An 18,659-nucleotide genomic window follows, 5' to 3' on the forward strand; every position below is an offset into this window, starting at 1 on the left:
CCACAGTCCAGGTGTTTGTCCCCTTGAAACAACTTTTCCATTACTATTGTGGCCAGAAAGAGTCCCTGTGGGTTTTAAAATTCGCCTGCCTATTAAAGTCTATGGCGGTTCGCAATGTTCGCCGGTTCGCGAACATTTGCCGATGTTCGCGTTCGCCGTTCGCGAACGGCGAATTTTATGTTCGCGACATCACTATTGTTCTTTTGTATTTTCCTACCTGGCACTTTGATGCCCACTTGTTGTTTATATTTTGCTTTACCATAAATAAAAACTTTTGAAAGTTAAGGCTAGTACACACTATAAGAAAATCAGGCGTCCAAAGAATTTTCATACAATTTTCGTATAGTGTGTACACAACTTTCGAATAGTGTGTACACTGCCAGCCCCCTAACTATAAAAGACAAGTGTTCCTGTTATGAGGCTGGTGGAAGCCTGTCGTGCAGAGTGGGCAGAGCTTGGATTGAAACCCCTGAGGTGAGTAGCACAGGCTAGCCTGAGGTGCGGGGTCTAAGCATCCACCGGTCTTCACCAGAGCCTCTCATGGTGATGATGGATTTGGCTGCAGGTGGATACCAGGTCGCGATCCCCAGGGTCGCCCCCCCCAGAGGGTAACCGGTCAAGGTCCGAAGATGGATGAGCTGACAAGGAGAATCCAGAAGAGTAGTCAAAACGAGCCGGGGTCAGGACGGGCAACAAACAAGCGAGGTCAGGGACGAGCCAAAGGTCAACGGGAACTAGACAGGATTTAACAGGAAGCAGGTTCGGGAAAACAGGAGAGCTGAAGACAAAGCAGCAAAGTGCAAATGCACCAGCTGCCTTTAAATAGGCCTTCTTTGGCGCCAAACTTCCGGGTCAACGTGTGCGAACGTGAGAACGCGTAATGTGCGTGGGGTCACGCACGTTATCGAATGCGCATGCACATTGGCTAATGCGTATTAGCCAGGTGCTAATTCACGCATGCGCATTAGCCAATTAGCATTTTCTAACAGTTCCCAGCAGGAATGTGGCATTGTGTGTTTGAGTAGATTGGGAGAGCTGACAGTGTGTGATTAGAAAGAGATAATTGTACTATATGATGCTATTATATAGTCCTCTATGGTGATATACACATTGCTATATTGACCTACACTACTTTAAAATGCATTGTGGTGGACTACATATTATTTTGTACCTCCCTGTATTCACAGTGCATAGACCCAACAGTTTCTAGGACTACATTTTTTGTACATTGCCCCCTTTTGTAGTTTTTTTTTTAGGTTATCAGATGTTGAAGAGGAGAGTGCAAGGAACAGTAAGGGGTGAGTGTAAAGGGCGAGTGAGAGCAGGGCCACTGATAGGGGGGGAACTATTGGTTCTCCTGTAGGGGGCCCAGGCACACAGGGGGGCTTGAATAGCAGAGGAAATCTGTGCAATGGGGTGGAGGTACAATTACAGAAGGATGCCCTGTGTGGCTCTCGGCAGCAGCTGAAAGCTGGTTTCTCTCTCTCCCGCTGGCTTTCAGCTGCTGCAGGGATAGACACCCAGGGCATCGTTCCTGTAATTTATTCCCCCACACCGATGCCCTTCCTTGTCCTGCCTGCTTATGATTCCCTATCTCCTGTTCATTCATCTTCAGTGCAGCTGAGGCTACAAAGAACAGAATTGAAGAATCTGTATCCTTGATTTCTTTCTTTGTCTCAAAGGTGAGTTGTCAGGGGTCTGTTTAGGCCCCTGATATCCAAACCAAACCCCCCCCCCCACAAACAAAAACAAAGCTGTAAAAAAATTGTAAAACAAATAATTTTTAAGAATTGTTAAAAAAAATGTTAAAAATTAAAAAAATTATAAAAATAATTTTAAGAAAATATAAAAAATATATTGAAAATAATAATTTAAATATTTAAGGGCTAATTCACACTGTACAGACCACAGCACTAATGTGAATGAGCCTCATTTACACACAGACATATTCAATGCAGCTTTATCTTTTACATTTGGTAGGAATTTTGTAAGTTATGTTATGTTTGTGTCCACTATTAATAATTTTAGTGTATTTTTATATTTTTAGTGAAAACATGGTTTTGATATGTTTGGGGGGGGGGCTTAAACAGGGAGCAGCAATTACCAGTGTCATGGGAATGATGGGGTATACATGAGTGTCAGAGATTGGAGAGGTAGAACAGCAGTGAGGGAGAGGTTTGTCCAAGGATAGTGGCAGCTTGCAGAAGACTGGAGAGGACTGGGGCAAAGACTGGTCAAGGAATATATTTCTGATTTTCACTGGGGGAGTATGGACAGCCAGTGAAATGATGCAGCTCTCAAGCACCAATTCCATTTGGGACTCTTTGGACAGCTGAAAGTTGAGCTCGCCTATGTCAGAATCTCTGGCCCTGACAGTGATCTGACCCATCTGGCTGCTCAAAATCAATTGTAGACATGGTAAACGGAAGTTAACAAGGATGGGAACCTATTGCTCATGCAGGCTGACTCACTTTTCACCATCTGTATCTTCAAAATACTTCACATCTGCAGTGTCTCCAGACCTCCTTGAACTGTTGCAGTTAGGCCGGGCCCAACCTGCCTTGTAACCTAATGAATGCCAGCATCCCTGACTGGCAAACCTTTGCTTGTACTGAGAGGAATCTGGTCAATTCCTCCTCAGTTACCCTGTAGGATCCTCCAGTAGGGGGGTCACTATATCTGCCTTGATCTTTTTGGCACTGCTCACTTCCTGCTCACATCTCTATTTTCATTAGTCATTACAAAGCCATCATAGATTCTTGAGCTGGCTTTTGTTTTCTTGACGCGTTTCTTGCTTAGCATCTAGGCTTTGCCCCTTCATAGAAGGTTACATGAACTACCTGTTGGCCTGGCTGATGGGTTTCCCCCTAATTTATCCTCTTGCTCATGCCACCACAAATTCCTTACCTAGTTCTTACTTAAGATATTGATACCCCTGTTCCCCATCATTTTAGAAAAACTCACAACCCCTGCATGAACTGATCCTCAGGGAAAATTGCTTTCCTGCCTGACTACTATCATCAATCCTGCCTATCAAATTTTACAAGCCTCTTTTGTCTGTACACAGAAAAGAAGGGAAATATTCTCTATATCTAGCATATTATTTCAGATGTCTTTGAAAAGGATATGGCAGACATAGCGCCTCCTCTTCACATCTACGACTGCCCTATCAAACTCATTTCTAGTGCCAATGTTCCTTTCAGTCGAATCTATCTTTTCTCTGCAGCAATCAAAAAATATATCATTAAACCCCCAAGGCAGACCAAGTTATAGACACATTGGTCCATAAAAGAAGTTGCTCAAAATGACACAAGTTGTTTATTATGCAAAAAATATCAAAAGTATTTATTCAAAATGTTTCAGAATATTCAAAGTCTCATAAGATAATGAAAACTATCTAACAACAATAATACCCCTCACCTCACCCATTAAAAATAGACAATGTTTTCTCTCACATGGACTAACGTCCTAACATCATGGCGACCCTATATGTGGCTAGGCACAATAATATAGAGTTACCTTACAGCAGGATAATGGCTTATAATTAATGTGCCGTGCCTTTGTAGTTGCCACCTAGATGGACCCACTCAGGTATATTCAGTGCACATTTATCAACTGAAATAAATTCTTATAAGCAAACAATGGTGCATTTCTTTTATAATAATTGAAATCAGCATGCGTTCAATAAAAAGCCCAGTTGACTACCAGATGTATTAATGCTCACATAGTCAGCACCAATCCGTATTTAATTATATTTGCTTATAATTATTCCAGAAAATGATTTCTCCTTTCATAGTCAGATAATAATATGCAAAACAGCGGTCTTTAAATTGCTCAGCTTGGTAAGTGGTTAAAATGAAAGAGGGAAAGCTGAGAAGTGTATAAAGCCAATCCCATATTAAGCCACAGTGGGTATACTTTGGAAAGGAATGCAGTTCATATGCACTCAGATAGAGATATAAGCAAAAGGGTAAATGCACTGTATAAACCTTTTCATCAAGAAAACAAGCCTAATAGTGCCACAGCATCCTAAATGCTCCTCACACAAGGTGCTCCGGCCACCCAGTGCTCCTCTGAAATATAATATCTCCATTGGACAGTCAAAAAAAAAAGTCCAACAGTCGGCCCCCTGTGTATGCCAGTCGGTCCGACAGTCGGACGTGCATGCTGGAAAACCAGCAAAAAACTCATAGTGTGTATCAGGCATTGCTCTTTACAGCTTTTTCCAGTTTTAATCAGGCATTCTGCCGGCTTCTGTCGGACGTGCATGCTGGAAAACCAGCAAAAAACTCATAGTGTGTATCAGACATTTCTCTTTACATCCTTTTCCAGTTTTAATCAGGCATTGTTTATTTCCATTCTTCTTCCTACACTCCTTGCCTTGCTACAGACCAGGATTCCTTGTAACTCTTCCTACAGTTCAACCATTGCTTTCCAATGTGCCCTCTGAAAAGGCCGGTGCTGTATATACAAACCAGCTACTGTACAGGAGAGCAAGAGCTATAATACTGAAACCTTTTTTCCTGTTGTTGCTGATCGGGATTGCTTGACCCTTCTCTCATCTCCTGCCTTATCTTCTGCCATCTTTATTGTTAACCTAGACTGTCTGATTACTTTCTGTTTGCTGCCTGTCAAGACCCCTTTCTGAACACAACAACTCTCTCATCTGCTGCCTAGTTTACTGCTTGCTCATTGCCAATCATGACTGCCTTACTGATGTATGTTTGCCAGCTGCCAAGACAATGTGTTTTATCCCAACTATGAATTAGTCTCCTGTCTCTTCACCATAGCCTCCTTGTTCCCCCTCACTCCTTGGTGGGGTGTTCCTTAATGTTGTGACTTAGGGCCTTGATCACTAAGAATAAGGAGAAGAAATAGTCATTCTACATTTAATTGCTTCCAATTAACACAACTGAGACCTCAACTAGGTGAACATGTAAACGGAGAAGTAGGAGTACAATTAGGCGAATATGCATTAGTGAATTCCAAATCGGCATAGTCACGGTTCCATAACTGGCAATTGCCAACGAGTTTCCTATATGAAACTGCATTGCAGTATTTAGCTATGATTATGTGTGTACATGTATGCCAAAGAATTTGGGGTGTGCCCAACTCATGTGTGATTATTTATTTATATTACAATTATTGTTCATAGTTTGTTTTCTTCTTTTGCTAACGAATGCTGTTCTGAAGGATTATTACAGTACAGAGCAAAGTCTGCTATTCCAGGTTACATGTATTTATCATTTACAGTTACATATCTGTTATATGTTAATTTTTTTCATGTTACATTTATTTTTTAGGAGACTATAGAGTTCTAATTATCTATGTTCATTCTTTAAAAATACTAAACTGTTATGCAATTGTATTTGGCACATTGGCTTAGTGGTCTGTGCATATAAGCAAAAAGCTCTTAGGTCATGAGTTCAAATCCCAATCGTGCTAACACCCTGTGTTTTCACTAGTGTTTGATTATTTTATTTCAACACAATAATATTTTTGCTAAATAACATGCCATACCATTGCATGCAATTGAGCAAGCAAATTATGGAAACAACCATGCTGATGTGGCAGTGGCAATAAGGAGTTCGCCTATTTTCAGCACAGTCTGCTGATTAAAATTTTAGGCAGGTGATACCATGTTTAGGATTTGAACCCATAGTCTGAGCCTTTCTAGGTAGGAGTGCTATCCACCAAGCCACTGAGATGAGCACAGCTGTTCCTGGAATATACAGTAGTAACATGATTAACGAACATAGATCAAGGGAATCTATATTACCCTAAAATACAAATGCAAGATCATTGCTAAATCGTCAAAAATTAGTAGATGTGACTTGTTTTACTTCTTTTGCTGATATTTATATTATTATCATTGATGTAAGAGTTATATCTCTTATTTATACATGTCAAACTTTTTGTATGGGACGTAGATGAAAAAGGCGCTGGTGATCTTTTATATTTACTGGAATAAAACTTGTTCAGGGTAGCACGTGTATTAAATATATATTAGAAGTGCTTATTAGTGAATAAATTATTATAATTAAAGGTAATAGATATATTTTAAAGTGCACAACTCAAAATTAAAAAATATTTCTGTTGCTTATTGGTAAATAAATATATAAATAGTTATATATAAATAAATAGATAAATAAATCTATTGTACATGCAACAAGCAAATCAATTATATAAATATATAATATTCCGTGCAGCAAACAAATAAAAGTGCTTAATAGTGCGTGCAAAAAAACTCATCAAATATAAACGGATATATTCGTGCTCTCCAGTGAGAAATAATTATATAGCAAGTGTCTCTGCAATTCGTGCAAAAAATATGCTCCTTAAAGTGCTTCAGGTGGTGGGGTGTGACACACGTGGCCTCTTACCAGCTTCCAATGAGTCACAATGACTCCCAACGCCTGTGATCCCTTTAATTGGGTGGATCAGACCTCTCCTCGATATCTTTTGGGATGGATATCTGCTCCTACATTAGGCATGTATGGACCATATAGTCCGCATAAAGATAAACAAAAAAAGCCTCCAATAGTGAAATATTGTATGCTTTATTTGAAAATTAATAAAAAGGTATACAGTTGGTCCCTTACTATTAGTTGTGCCCTCCTGGCACTGGGCTATTCGGCAGTACACAAAATCTTTCAGTAGTGGGGAATCGTATCCGAGGATCTGCAGCTTCCTCTTAGTTTTCCTCTCACTGTGCTGTGTGCGGCGGTCGGCGAGCGTCCCTGCCTCTGCTACGAATGCCTGTGTGTTTTGCTTCCGGGTTTGTCAGTAACCACAATGCATTTCGCATCTGTGCGTCATCAAATTTTTTAATTTTGAGTTGTGCACTTTAAAATATATCTATTACCTTTAATTATAATAATTTATTCACTAATAAGCACTTCTAATATATATTTAATACACGTGCTACCCTGAACAAGTTTTATTCCAGTAAATATAAAAGATCACCAGCGCCTTTTTCATCTACGTCCCATATTTTATATTGTTTTCACAATTAAAAGGGCAGCAGGTTCAGATATATCTTTAAAAAGAGCCAGGCGCCTTCCTATAATTTGCTACAAACTTTTTGTATGTCTAATTCGTATTTTATGAAAATATTGAGTTCTATTTATATATGTTCATTCTGTAATCATGGTACTTCTTTATATTCTAGGTATATTTGTACACTGCACAGTGGCCCTAATCTTTAGCACTCTTAAGTGGGACACACACTAGTAGATAATCTGCCGAAAATTCCCGTCCGAGGTAAAATCGTACGATTTTCGGCTAGTGTGTAAACAACTTTCAGCAGCCGATGCCGACATTTTCAACGAAAAAAAACGGAAAGGGACAAACACCAAGATTTTTATCGTTCGTCCCCAGATGACCAGTTTTCAATTAATGTGTATGTGGTACGTCTGCAACAAATTGGATACGAAAGACCACGCATGATCTGAAGTTGCTGACGACCCGGAAGTCTAGGAACAAATGTCCCAAAAAAAATAAATCGGATGAGAAATGTTGTGAACATTATGCACTGTTAACTAAAAACAGTTATGACCGCTGAGCCTGAGAGAGAAAAATCGTAGGATATTTCGTCAAGTGTGTACGAGCCTTTAGCTAGCAGTGCTTAGGTCACCAGTTCAAATCCCACTCATGCTACCACCGCTCTAGAATTGCAATAGCATATGCGCTTTGGTAAATGCATAAGTGCTATTAGCGAGAGATAAATTGTATCATGCTGTTTGCAAATATGCTTTTGTCTACGCACATATCCATTTGCCATTGAAACTTTAGGGATGTGATAGGTAGGATTAAAACCCATGACCTGACTGACCCTAGATCAGAGCACTAACCACTAAGCCACTGCGTTGATCAGGTTTTTACCTAGAATATATAGCAGTACCATGATAAAAGTATGTACCGTATTTATTGGCGTATAACACGCGCCGGCGTATAACACGCACCCCAATATTTGGAGAGAAATTTCAGGAAAAAAGCTTAAATTTAACATAAACAGCTTTGAACTCAGAACATTTTTTTTTTTTTTTAAATCAAATGATATCTCACCAGTGCCCATGAATGCATCCTCATCAGCAGTGTCCATAAATGCAGCCCACCAGCAGTGTCCATATATGCAGCCTCAATATATGCAGCCCACCAGCAGTGTCAATGAATGCAGCCCACCAGAAGTGTCCATATATGCAGCCCACCAGCAGTGTCCATATATCCAGCCTCAATATATGCAGCCCACCAGCAGTGTCAATGAATGCAGCCCACCAGCAGTGTCCATACATGCAGCCCACCAGCAGTGTCCGTACATGAAGCCCACCAAGTGTCTATACATGCAGCCCACCAAGTGTCCATACATGCAGCCCACCAAGTGTCCATACATGCAGCCCACCAGCAGTGTCCATATAAGCAGCCTCGCAAGCGCAGTGTCCAAATATGCAGCATCGCAAGCGCCATTGGAACTGACCTCATTTGTTTTAAAAAAGACCGGGAAGCAGTGCCGAGAGCAGAAGGGGCGGGCCGTGCCGAGAAGGAAGGACGAGCTATCATAAGAGCAGAAGGGGGCGGGCCGAGCCGAGGAGAAGGGAGAACGAGCGAGCGCAGTCATCGGAAGTCCCGCCTCCTCTGCCGAGACGTGTGACGTCTGTCATAGGCGGGACTTCCAATGACTGTGCTCCCTCGTTCTCCCTTCTCCTCGGCTCGGCCCGCCCCCTTCTGCTCTTATGACAGCTCGTCCTTCCTTCTCCTCGGCCCGGCCCGCCCCTTCTGCTCTTGGCAATGCTTCCTGGCCGTTTTTTTTTTTTAATATCGGCGTATAACACGCACTGCTGTTTTTTCCTCCATTTTTAGGAGGAAAAAGTGGGTGTTATACGCCGATAAATACGGTAACTAGAAGTTTACATTCTAATAAAATTCTATTTAGACATTAACAATTATTTATCATATAATAGAGACCTAAGAGCCTGGTTTGGATTAAGGGGACCCCCATGCTGATTTTTTTTTTCCGATTCAATTTGTGTTGTTACACCCACTTGTGGCAAGCAGCACAACTCTGCTCCACAAAGCTACATAGAATTCCCTGGACACAATTAAGAGCTACCCTTAACTTTTTAAATGTTACTGAAGTGGATTTGTATTTTAAAAATGTTGTTGCAAAGCAAACAAGGACTAGAATCCGTTAGCAACTAGTTCATTTTAGGTGGCTAGAGGTATACACTATACAATCTCATTGTACAAGCTCTCTGCAATCTCTTTTAGATTTACCAACACTATATAATTGGCTGGACTTACCCGCTATCCAGTCACTCTGTATCCAATCAGGCAGGCCTTTGCACTACATAATTGATGGCAAATCTAAAGGAGATTGTACAATCAGATTGTATAGTGTATGCTGAGCTTTACACAACCCAAGACATGCTTCTCCCATTTTCAATACTACAGCTCTATCCATATAGGCGGGTATCTGATCCCTCATTTCCTGCACTCTCCAAATGAACAGATCTATGCAAGATGAATTTAAGACAAAAAAAATGTCTGTATTTAGTGAGACCAGTGATCACTAATTAATTGTATTAGAAAAGCATACACCTAGCTGGGGGTGGTTGGGATCTGCTGGAAGGAGAGAAGGTAGCACCAGGTGTGTGCTAATGAGGTCAGCTGATGAATTCCTTCCTGTGTCTTATGGTGGCCATACACTATACAAAAAATCTGCTGAAAATTGGTCATTTGGACAATTTGTTCGCTTTTCGGTCAGTTAATAGGGCACAAATTGGTAATGGGTTGTGATGTTTTTGAGCCAAAAATATGAAGGACAAATTTGGAAAATTTTGAAGCAGGAATTCTGTTACTTCATTTATTCTCAGTTTAGACATTAATTTCTGTGTGTTGAGTTATTTTGAGGGGACAGCGAATTTACACTGTTATACAAGCTGTAAACTCACCACTTTACATTGTAGCAAAGTGTCATTTCTTCAGTGTTGTCACATGAAAAGATATAATAAAATATTTACAAAAATGATAGGGGTGTACTCACTTTTGTGAGATACTGTATATGTAGAGAGAGAGAAAGAGAATAATATCTGTTCCAAAAACAGGAAAACATTACTTATTACTAGCTTTGTTTAAAAAAATATGGAATAAGAAGCAATATAAAATCAGCAGAGACAATTTATTTTAGGAATTAAAGAGTTCACCTCAAAATTAAAATGTGTATTTTTGTGGAAGTAACAGTTATACAATGAGAATCAATGGTTGACACTTGCATTTCTAAATAAATAGTACATAGTTTGCTATCTCTCACAAATTCACCCTTGTTAGGCATTCACACTTTTCGGAATTCACTATAGCACGGGGCTAAAACGAATGAGAGTAGGTTTGTGATTAGTTTTCTAGTCTGGGCATGCTCAGTTGTGTCAGTACAGAGTTCTAAAAACAGGGTGAATTTCTCTTCTCAGACTTTCAAGCGCATTTCTGCTTTCACAACAATATTTCAAGAAATTTAGAGCAGATCATATCCAAACAATATACGTATATATATATATGTTTAGGAACCTATGAATGTTTAAATATATGAGCCAATCATTAGGCCATCATCCGTGTTATGTATACCAAAAATAAAAAAGTTTTGTCTGACTATATAGACCAGAAAGGATTACACAAAAAGAAAATATATAAGAAAATCCAAATTTTATTGTACACATTTAAAATTAGATTCTAACATGCATCTCCCATATATGACATATCCCCAATAAATATAAAAACATAGAAACATAGATCGTGGTTATATAGCGGGTACTATGAAAGTTTTTTTTTTTTCAAATCCAACGCATTTTGCTGAACATTGCTTCCTCAGGGCTTGGGAAACCAAAATAGTACTCAACTACAACAAAAAGGGGGATCATAATTTTTTACATCATTCTATAGCAGTATACAGCATACAATCAAGGCATCAATCACAAAGGGTAACCACAATCCCATACCAGTATATATGCAACACCTACCTCAAAGTTAACCATTTGGGTGCAGATCTCCCCCCCCCCCAAGCGAGCACTGGGGTGTATGGGGAAATGTTGACCGGAGAGATCCTAAATTTATTACATAAAGAAATATAATTATATATCTCACTTGTAGACCCAGTATATCCTTTTCTCAGAAGTATTTTGTACCTAGCTCGTTCTTACTTCTTTAGGGACTGGATAAAAACCAACTTCTCCTTCATAATAGGAATTCAGGGTGGCCTTGGCATCAAGTAGATCCCAGGTATTATATATTCGTAGGGTTCTTATAAGACACTGTCCAATATAGATAACTAATAGTTCATTTTACCCCAAATATCTCTATGTTTTATCTAGGTTACAGGTATGTAGTTACACACCTTCATATGCACCAAGATGTATATTGGGGCTACAGAGACTGCCCATCCACCCTAAATTCCCTTAATGGTAAGTATTCCAATGCAATCAAGGTGTATATCCTGTGTCTATCCACTCTCATCCAGCGCCTAAGCTAACAGGTTGAGAGCTATATTGGACACAAACAAAAACTGCTTAGTATTATCTCTATGCAGAGGGGGGATGAAAAGAAATGGTTACCTGTGTCTCTCTCTGTACCTGCAATCTCTCTGGTCAACTGGCACAGCACGTGCCAAACTGTCCCTTTTATTCAACCCCTTCGCCCGCACATGGCTTCTAAACGTGCCTCCCGCAGTGGCAATCGCGCCATGCGCATGTGTCAATTCCGGGTGGAGAGGAGCATGCCACAGTTTGACAGAGACACCCCACCATCTCATTTGAGTCTGTGGAGCTTGTCACTGCCACAGCAGACATCCAGCCCTATAGTCTTACAAACAAGAATCCATGATTGTAAAAGGAGATAGATAACTCCCCCTAGGACTCAGCAAAGCTGATGGAACACTCCAAACTCCCGCAATATAGGGGCAACCATGCACCCGCAGTCACACCGAGATGTGGTATTAGACCCATAATCTTGTTATTTAAAGACAAAGTATTATAATTTTACACTCATAATATTGAAAAATACAACATACATCTATATATACATTACATTAGTATTAATACCAATGCACAAGTTTCAAATTATATCTACCCTTAATATATATTAATGTCCATGGTATAGACTCCCATCCCTTATTGGGACATTCACTCCTCTAGTCCTAAATAAACTAAAGGAAATTTTGAATACCCTAAAGAGACATACGTATATACTGTATATACATACTAAAGTGCCCAAATATGTAAGACCCCATTACATGTTAGAAAGGGGGGAGAAATTCTTATAAAAACAGCTTATTCAAGCCTGGTGGTACTGTGGTCCTAAGGTTATAAATTCACCTTGCTTCTTTGCTTAATACTTGGGGATCTATATCTCCCCCTCTGGTAACCTCAGGAATTTTTTCAAGGACTGTAAATTTAATTACAGATTCGACAAAATTATGTCGTATTAGGGTAAACAGTATAGGGGTGTTTATTTAGCCGTTTCGTATATACGAAATATGATAGGATGTCCTTTTCCACAGAGGTCTGATTACCTACATAAAATGTTCCACATACAAAGAGCATAATGTATACCACCCCCCTCGTTTGGCAGGTAATGGATTCATGTATATGTCTCATTCTACCATTTGGCAATCTGAAAGAAGAACCTTCGAGGATCCAAGGGCAGAATGAGCAACTACCACATCTAACAAGGCTTGACTCCTCCATATTATTTGTCTGCGGTCTCGATTAGTGCTGCTTCATTGTTGGAATAAACTGTATTTTATCTGATTTCCGGCTACTGATGTTACTGGGTTCTGGACTTCCCCTTCCTTCATCATTATCATTAGCTCTATTCACATGGCCCATGGACGGTTCACATTCTGGCATTATAGCACGCGGTGGTCTGATTGTGTATAATCTTTTTCCCCATCATCCCTGGGGACACTTTGTGGCTACCCTGCTTATTTTGTGCCCATTACCAACTCTTGTGCTTTAGCTGTCATAATGACACTATGATGGGGAGTCTTTTTAGCACCCATCTGCTTGCGTTGTGTAGAGGAAGGCTTTAGCCTATAGTTTATGTGTAAAACCTACTGCTGAAGTTAACTGTCACAAAGAATGAAAACAGTACTTAGTAGATAGTAGATATATGGGAATTAAAAAAATAACAAACATACATACTCACCATTATGCTATGGATTTAAAATCCATAATTTATAAATAAAGACTTAAAATTTGGTAATTGTAAAGTCCATTCTGGATTTCAACCACTGGGGCCTGTAGATATAAAACCGTTGGCATCCAAAGCAACACCCTTTTTATAAAGAACATTAGTTGTTTTATTAGTCTTACTCTGTCTTAAAATATTGTGTTGTAGCATGTGCCCCCAATGGAAACTACAAGTGATCAAAACATTACATAGGCATGAGTCATTGTTGTTACCATTAGGATGCAAAAAGTCTGTGGGAAATCAGTAGTACTGAGATGCAACAAACAATTGAAAAAAATCAAGCAGTAAAAATTCATGACGTGTATGTGCTACACAATGCTTTTTGCAATCTAAATGTCACTCAGTTTGTTTTCGAACCTACTTTAAGTGCGTTTTTTTTTTTTTTTTGCTGTGGTGTATGAATTGTTAAAGAAAAGTAGAGCGCTCTAAGGCTACATTCACGCCAACAGTTAGAGCTGGGTCGAATACTAGTTATTTAGAGACTTCTGCTGCGTTTCTTAGTGGCTAGCTGCAGCCGCAGCTTTTACTGGCTGTGCAGAGAGCGGCGAATAGCTGCAGCTGCAGGCGAAATGTAATTATAGTTAATGGGGCCAGTGGCCACACCAAGCCGCTGAGAACCACAGTAGGAGCAGCCGTTATAATTTGCACCAGCCTTAATCGCCAGTGTGAATGTAGCCTTAGATAATTCATACGGAGAATGAATAAGCTCCCTATAGATAGTTAAATCCAGGACCCCAGTGCCACAAAGCATAGTACTGTCCCCCAATCTGTTTGTTCTATCACTGCATGTATATGCAATGGTATTACTTTATAACAGGCTATTTTAATATGACAGGTCAGCAAAATAAATAGACATCCAGCATATGTTGGTAATTTGCCAGTACATGAGCAAAATAATCATTACTTTAGATGCAGAATGCCAAATCATATAATTTTCCACCTACCCTTTTGTATTAATAATGTTGATTAGCTTGTCGCCATCAGTGACTAGAAAACTACAATTCCTTTCCTTTGAGCTGTATATTTTATGGCAGCTATAACAACCTAATGAATACCCACATTAACCGTATAATAGGTATTTTATGAAATGAGTAATGCCCTCCCATTAACTTTGCAGTCCTAACTGATTCCTGAATATATTGTAACGGAATATAGCAGACACAAAGTCATTGCAACCAACAAATTTTCTCATCATTAGGTTATAACTTATAACACTGCTATTATTTAAACAACAGTTGAACCCCAGAGAAAGAAAAGAATTGTAAAAAGCTGGTTTAGTCTTAGAATTTAAATTTTATCACCTTATTGAATATGAATAGTAATGAGAAATAAAACTCTTTAACTATGTAGTCATGCTTTTCATTACAATTCAGTAACACAAATCTAATCTAACCCTCTGGTGTCCAACCTGACACTTTCAGCCCTTTGGCACATACTGTGCAACTTTCGGAGCCCCTGCATACAGCAGACTGAGTTTTGCTTATTTAAAGTTATATTATAGGTTTTTTTTCTGTTAAAATGAAAAAGATAGTTATACTTATCTCCTCTGTGCAGCAATATTGTACAGAGCGGTCCTTTACCTTCTCTTTAGTGGTCCCCTGTCAGAACTGTCCTCTCCTTGCTCCTCTAGGTGCCTTCTTAGAAAACAAGATGCTAAGGAGGCACTTATGCGTGTGCGCTCCTGAGCTGCACTGTGGGCGTGCATTGACACACACAGCGCCGGTAAGTCACGCCCTTGCTCCCTGACAGCTTGGCTGACAGCAGCAGGTGCCTATGGGTCCCGCTGCTCTCAGTATCTCCTGTGAGACCAGAAAATGAGAGGAGTGGTGCTTCAGTAAAGACAGAGCTTGAGTGGTGAGAGGAGTCAGATAAGCGTTTAAGGATGGGGGTGGGTAGGACAAGCAGCGGGGCATTTTTTACCCTAATAAAAAAAAAATAGACTTTAGTACCATTTCAAGTACTTGCTCGGGGCAGGGAAGAAAAAATATTCTTTAGACTGGCTCTAAAATGTTTGTAAAGTCACATATTTTTTTTTTTTAATAATAAACCTGTTATACATACCTACTCTGTGCAATTGTATTTCACAGAGCAGCCCTCAACCTCTTCTTCTGGGGCCCCTGCCAGCTCTCCTGGCTCCTCCTCTTGCTTTGCCACCATAGGAAGCTGCTTCCTATGGTGGTACACATGTGGGCTTGCTCCTGAGCTGTGCTGCCTGCGTCGATAGACACAGACAGTTCACATGTCACTAGACACCAGCAGGAGCCATTGGCTTTACCAAAGCCTGTGAGAGCAAGGAGAAGAGGAGAGAGCTACTACAGATGGGCACATCCTAAAACATTTTTATATGTTTAGGGTTTACAACCACATAAGTACTTAACCACTTGCCGACCGCCGCACGACTATCTACGTCGGCGGTCAGCCCCTCACAGGCAAAGTGACGTAGGGCTACGTCACTAGCTTGTGAGGGTCTAGGGAGCGAGCGAGCGCCGCCGGAGGCGCGCTCCCGCTCCCGCGTGGTCACGGACCCCCCCGCGCGTGTGACCGGCGGACCCGATGTCCGCCGGTCACTCTGCGATCGGCGGGGGAGAGGGAGAAAGTCAGGCGGCTTGTGTAAACAAGCTGCCTGTCATTCTCCCCTGTGTATGAAGGATGATCATACGGTTCTACTATGTAGAACCGTTGATCACTCTTCATACATCTGAAGCCACAGCCAATCACAGTAGAAAGCACACCCCTAGGGACACACATAGCCCCTCCCTTTCAAAAAAAGTTAACCCCTTCACTGCCAGTGTATTTTTACAGTAACAGTGCATATGTATAGCACTGATTACTGTAGAAATGTCACTGGTAACCCCAAAAGTGGCAAAAATGTCAGTCAAGGGTCCGATCCGTCCGCCGCCATGTCGCAGTACCGCAAAAAAATCGCAGATCGCCGCCATTACGCGTTTAAAAAAAAACAACAAAAATGACAAAAATCTTTCCCTTTGTTAGTAAACGCGATAACTTTTGCGCAAACCAATCAAAATACGTTTTTGTGATTTTTTTTACCAAACATAGGTAGCAAAAAACAAATTGGCTGAAAATGTTAAAAAAATTTTGATTTTTACATTTTTTTGGGGGGGAATTTCATATAAAAAAATGTGAAAAATATTGCTATTTTTGCAAAATTTACGCTCTTTTTTTGTTTATAGCGCGTGATCAAAAAATCGCACAGGTGATCAAATACCACCAAAAGAAAGCTCTGTTTGTGGGAAAAAAAGGACGCCAAATTCGTTTAGGTACAGCATCGCACGACCGCGCAATTGTCCGTTAAAATGAGGCAGTGCCGAATCGCAAAATACCCCCTGGTCTTTTAGCAGCCAAATCCTCCGGGGCTTAAGTGGTTAAATATCTTGCCTTATTTCTTACACACAGTCTTACCTTTTTCTGTGCTGTACATCCCTTTTGGCTTTTTACATTTTAATTTCCTTAGTTCCTTTTTGATGGATCTTGCTGAGAGAAATATCAAATGCGACACAGGTCATTTTTAAGGGGGCTATAGGGAGAACAAATAAGGAATTATTAATTTTCAAAAGTAATGAAATAGTAGTGATTTCTATCAGTCTCAAATAAAGTGTCTACAGTCTATGATTGGTTCTTGAAAGCTATCTCCAGTCTCCAATAACTCCTATTGCATGTCCACAACTTTGACGATCCCACATGTGTCTGCAGTCTCTATCTCTTGTAGTCTGCCAATAAGCACTGACAAATTCTGTTGCATGTCTGCAGTCTCTGACAAATTTCTATAGTATTACTTTCACTCAATATTATGTGTGGTCCTTTTAGGGTCATACTTGAGGAACACTATAACAAGTAAATTGACCAATATTGTTGTAACCACTTATACAGATCGTAAATGACAATCCTGGTCAACAAGTGAAAGCAATTTGTGAACTGCTAATACTATCCAGGAATTACTTTAACAATCCTAAAATCAGAGGGTCTCCCTAGTGGACCTTTAAGCAATGTGTAACCTTTTCTGGTCCTGGTTTGAGTTGTACTGTAGCTTAGTGCTAAGTAAATGGTTGGTTTTCTACCTGAAAGAGATGAGGATAGTAAAAAGTCAGAGGATCCTGGAGGCTGAAGCCATCAATGCAATGATGTATAATTTTGTCTTCCAAAAAAGCATACAACAAGAAGTAGAAAGAATGGAATCACTGTAATAGGAGGGTACATTTTGCAAAAAAAGACCGTACAGAGGCTTTCATTAAACAGTTAGAGCTTCCCTTAATTCCTGTCCCTCTGATGTCATAACCCAAAAAAGTGAGATGTAATCTTCTTAGTGGGTAAGCAGAAAGCAATAAAAACCTGACAGATGTTATAACATTTACTCACTCTATCCAGAACAAAGATGCCTGAAACTAAGCTTTTAACCACTTGACTTCCTGAGCCTTTTTCTCCCTAAATACTCCTGAGCCTCAATCCCAGAGTTCTAACATATTATACATTCTTTTTTGATGGGACAGATTGGGCTTTAATTTGGCAGCAGATTTAAAAGCATATATTTTATTTCATTTTTTTCTTTATTATCTATGAATAGTAAAAAATTTGAAACAAATGCCAATTCCTGTCATTTTTTTTAAAGCGTCTTCATAACTTGCACATCAGCATATACTGTATTTACTGCAAAATATAACAATTAACAAAGTCTGCTTATTAAAATTATATCACATTAATGTGACTGCAGAATGCACCTAGTGAACCTAGAAGTGAATGTTTGCATTTGAAGAGAGGGAGAGCCCTCTCTTCAAAGCTACAATATATTGCAACACAGGTTAAAGAATTGTTTACTTAGATTGTTGGCATAGCATTAGGAAAAGTCGAATGAAAAATTAGCAAAATGGTGACTTTTTTAAAACTATGCAATATATATATATATATATATATATATATATACACACACACACACACACAGTATACTGTGTGTATATATATATATATATATATATATATATACAGTGTTGGGGTAGTTACTCAAAAAAATGTAACTAGTTACTAGTTACTTCTGTAAATTGTAACAAGACTACTTTACTAGTTACTGCATTTGAAAAGTAACTTCACTACTTATTACTTTACTCTCCTCTTTCTTAATTGACCGTGTAGAAGAAGATACATGACACTCTTTCTGCATAGAGTTTATTGTATAAACACAGGCTTTGGGAAACATGAGAACAAAACCTGAAAAAACAGAATAAAACATAAAGTGCAACAAAAAGTCATAAACTTCATCCCTCTCTATTCTTCGAAATAACGATTGTATCGCACGGCTTGGGTAACGCAGGAAAGCGCGTTCCTATAGCCTAGTAAAGTAGTGTAGTTACCTCCTATAGCCTAGTAAAGTAGTGTAGTTACCAATATTAGTATTGTAACTAGTTACGTTACTT

The 18,659-nt window shown here is 39.6% G+C and overlaps 1 protein-coding gene across 1 annotated transcript in view; it reads left to right on the plus strand.

Moving 5' to 3' along the window:
* Positions 1-415: 415 nt before the first annotated feature.
* Positions 416-18,659, plus strand: part of TGFBR2 (transforming growth factor beta receptor 2) — a gene marked incomplete at its 5' end in the record, with an annotated part of 245,809 nt that continues 227,565 nt past the window's right edge. The window contains 3 exons of the mRNA XM_082258911.1: positions 416-474; positions 1,616-1,682; positions 11,361-11,367. Of these exons, the coding sequence (XP_082115037.1) occupies positions 416-474; positions 1,616-1,682; positions 11,361-11,367 (133 nt within the window). The remainder of the gene's footprint in view (positions 475-1,615; positions 1,683-11,360; positions 11,368-18,659) is intronic.

Source organism: Pelophylax lessonae (genome assembly GCF_965119305.1).
Source record: "Pelophylax lessonae genome assembly, chromosome: 5".
In the NCBI taxonomy this organism is placed as follows: Eukaryota; Metazoa; Chordata; class Amphibia; order Anura; family Ranidae; genus Pelophylax; species Pelophylax lessonae.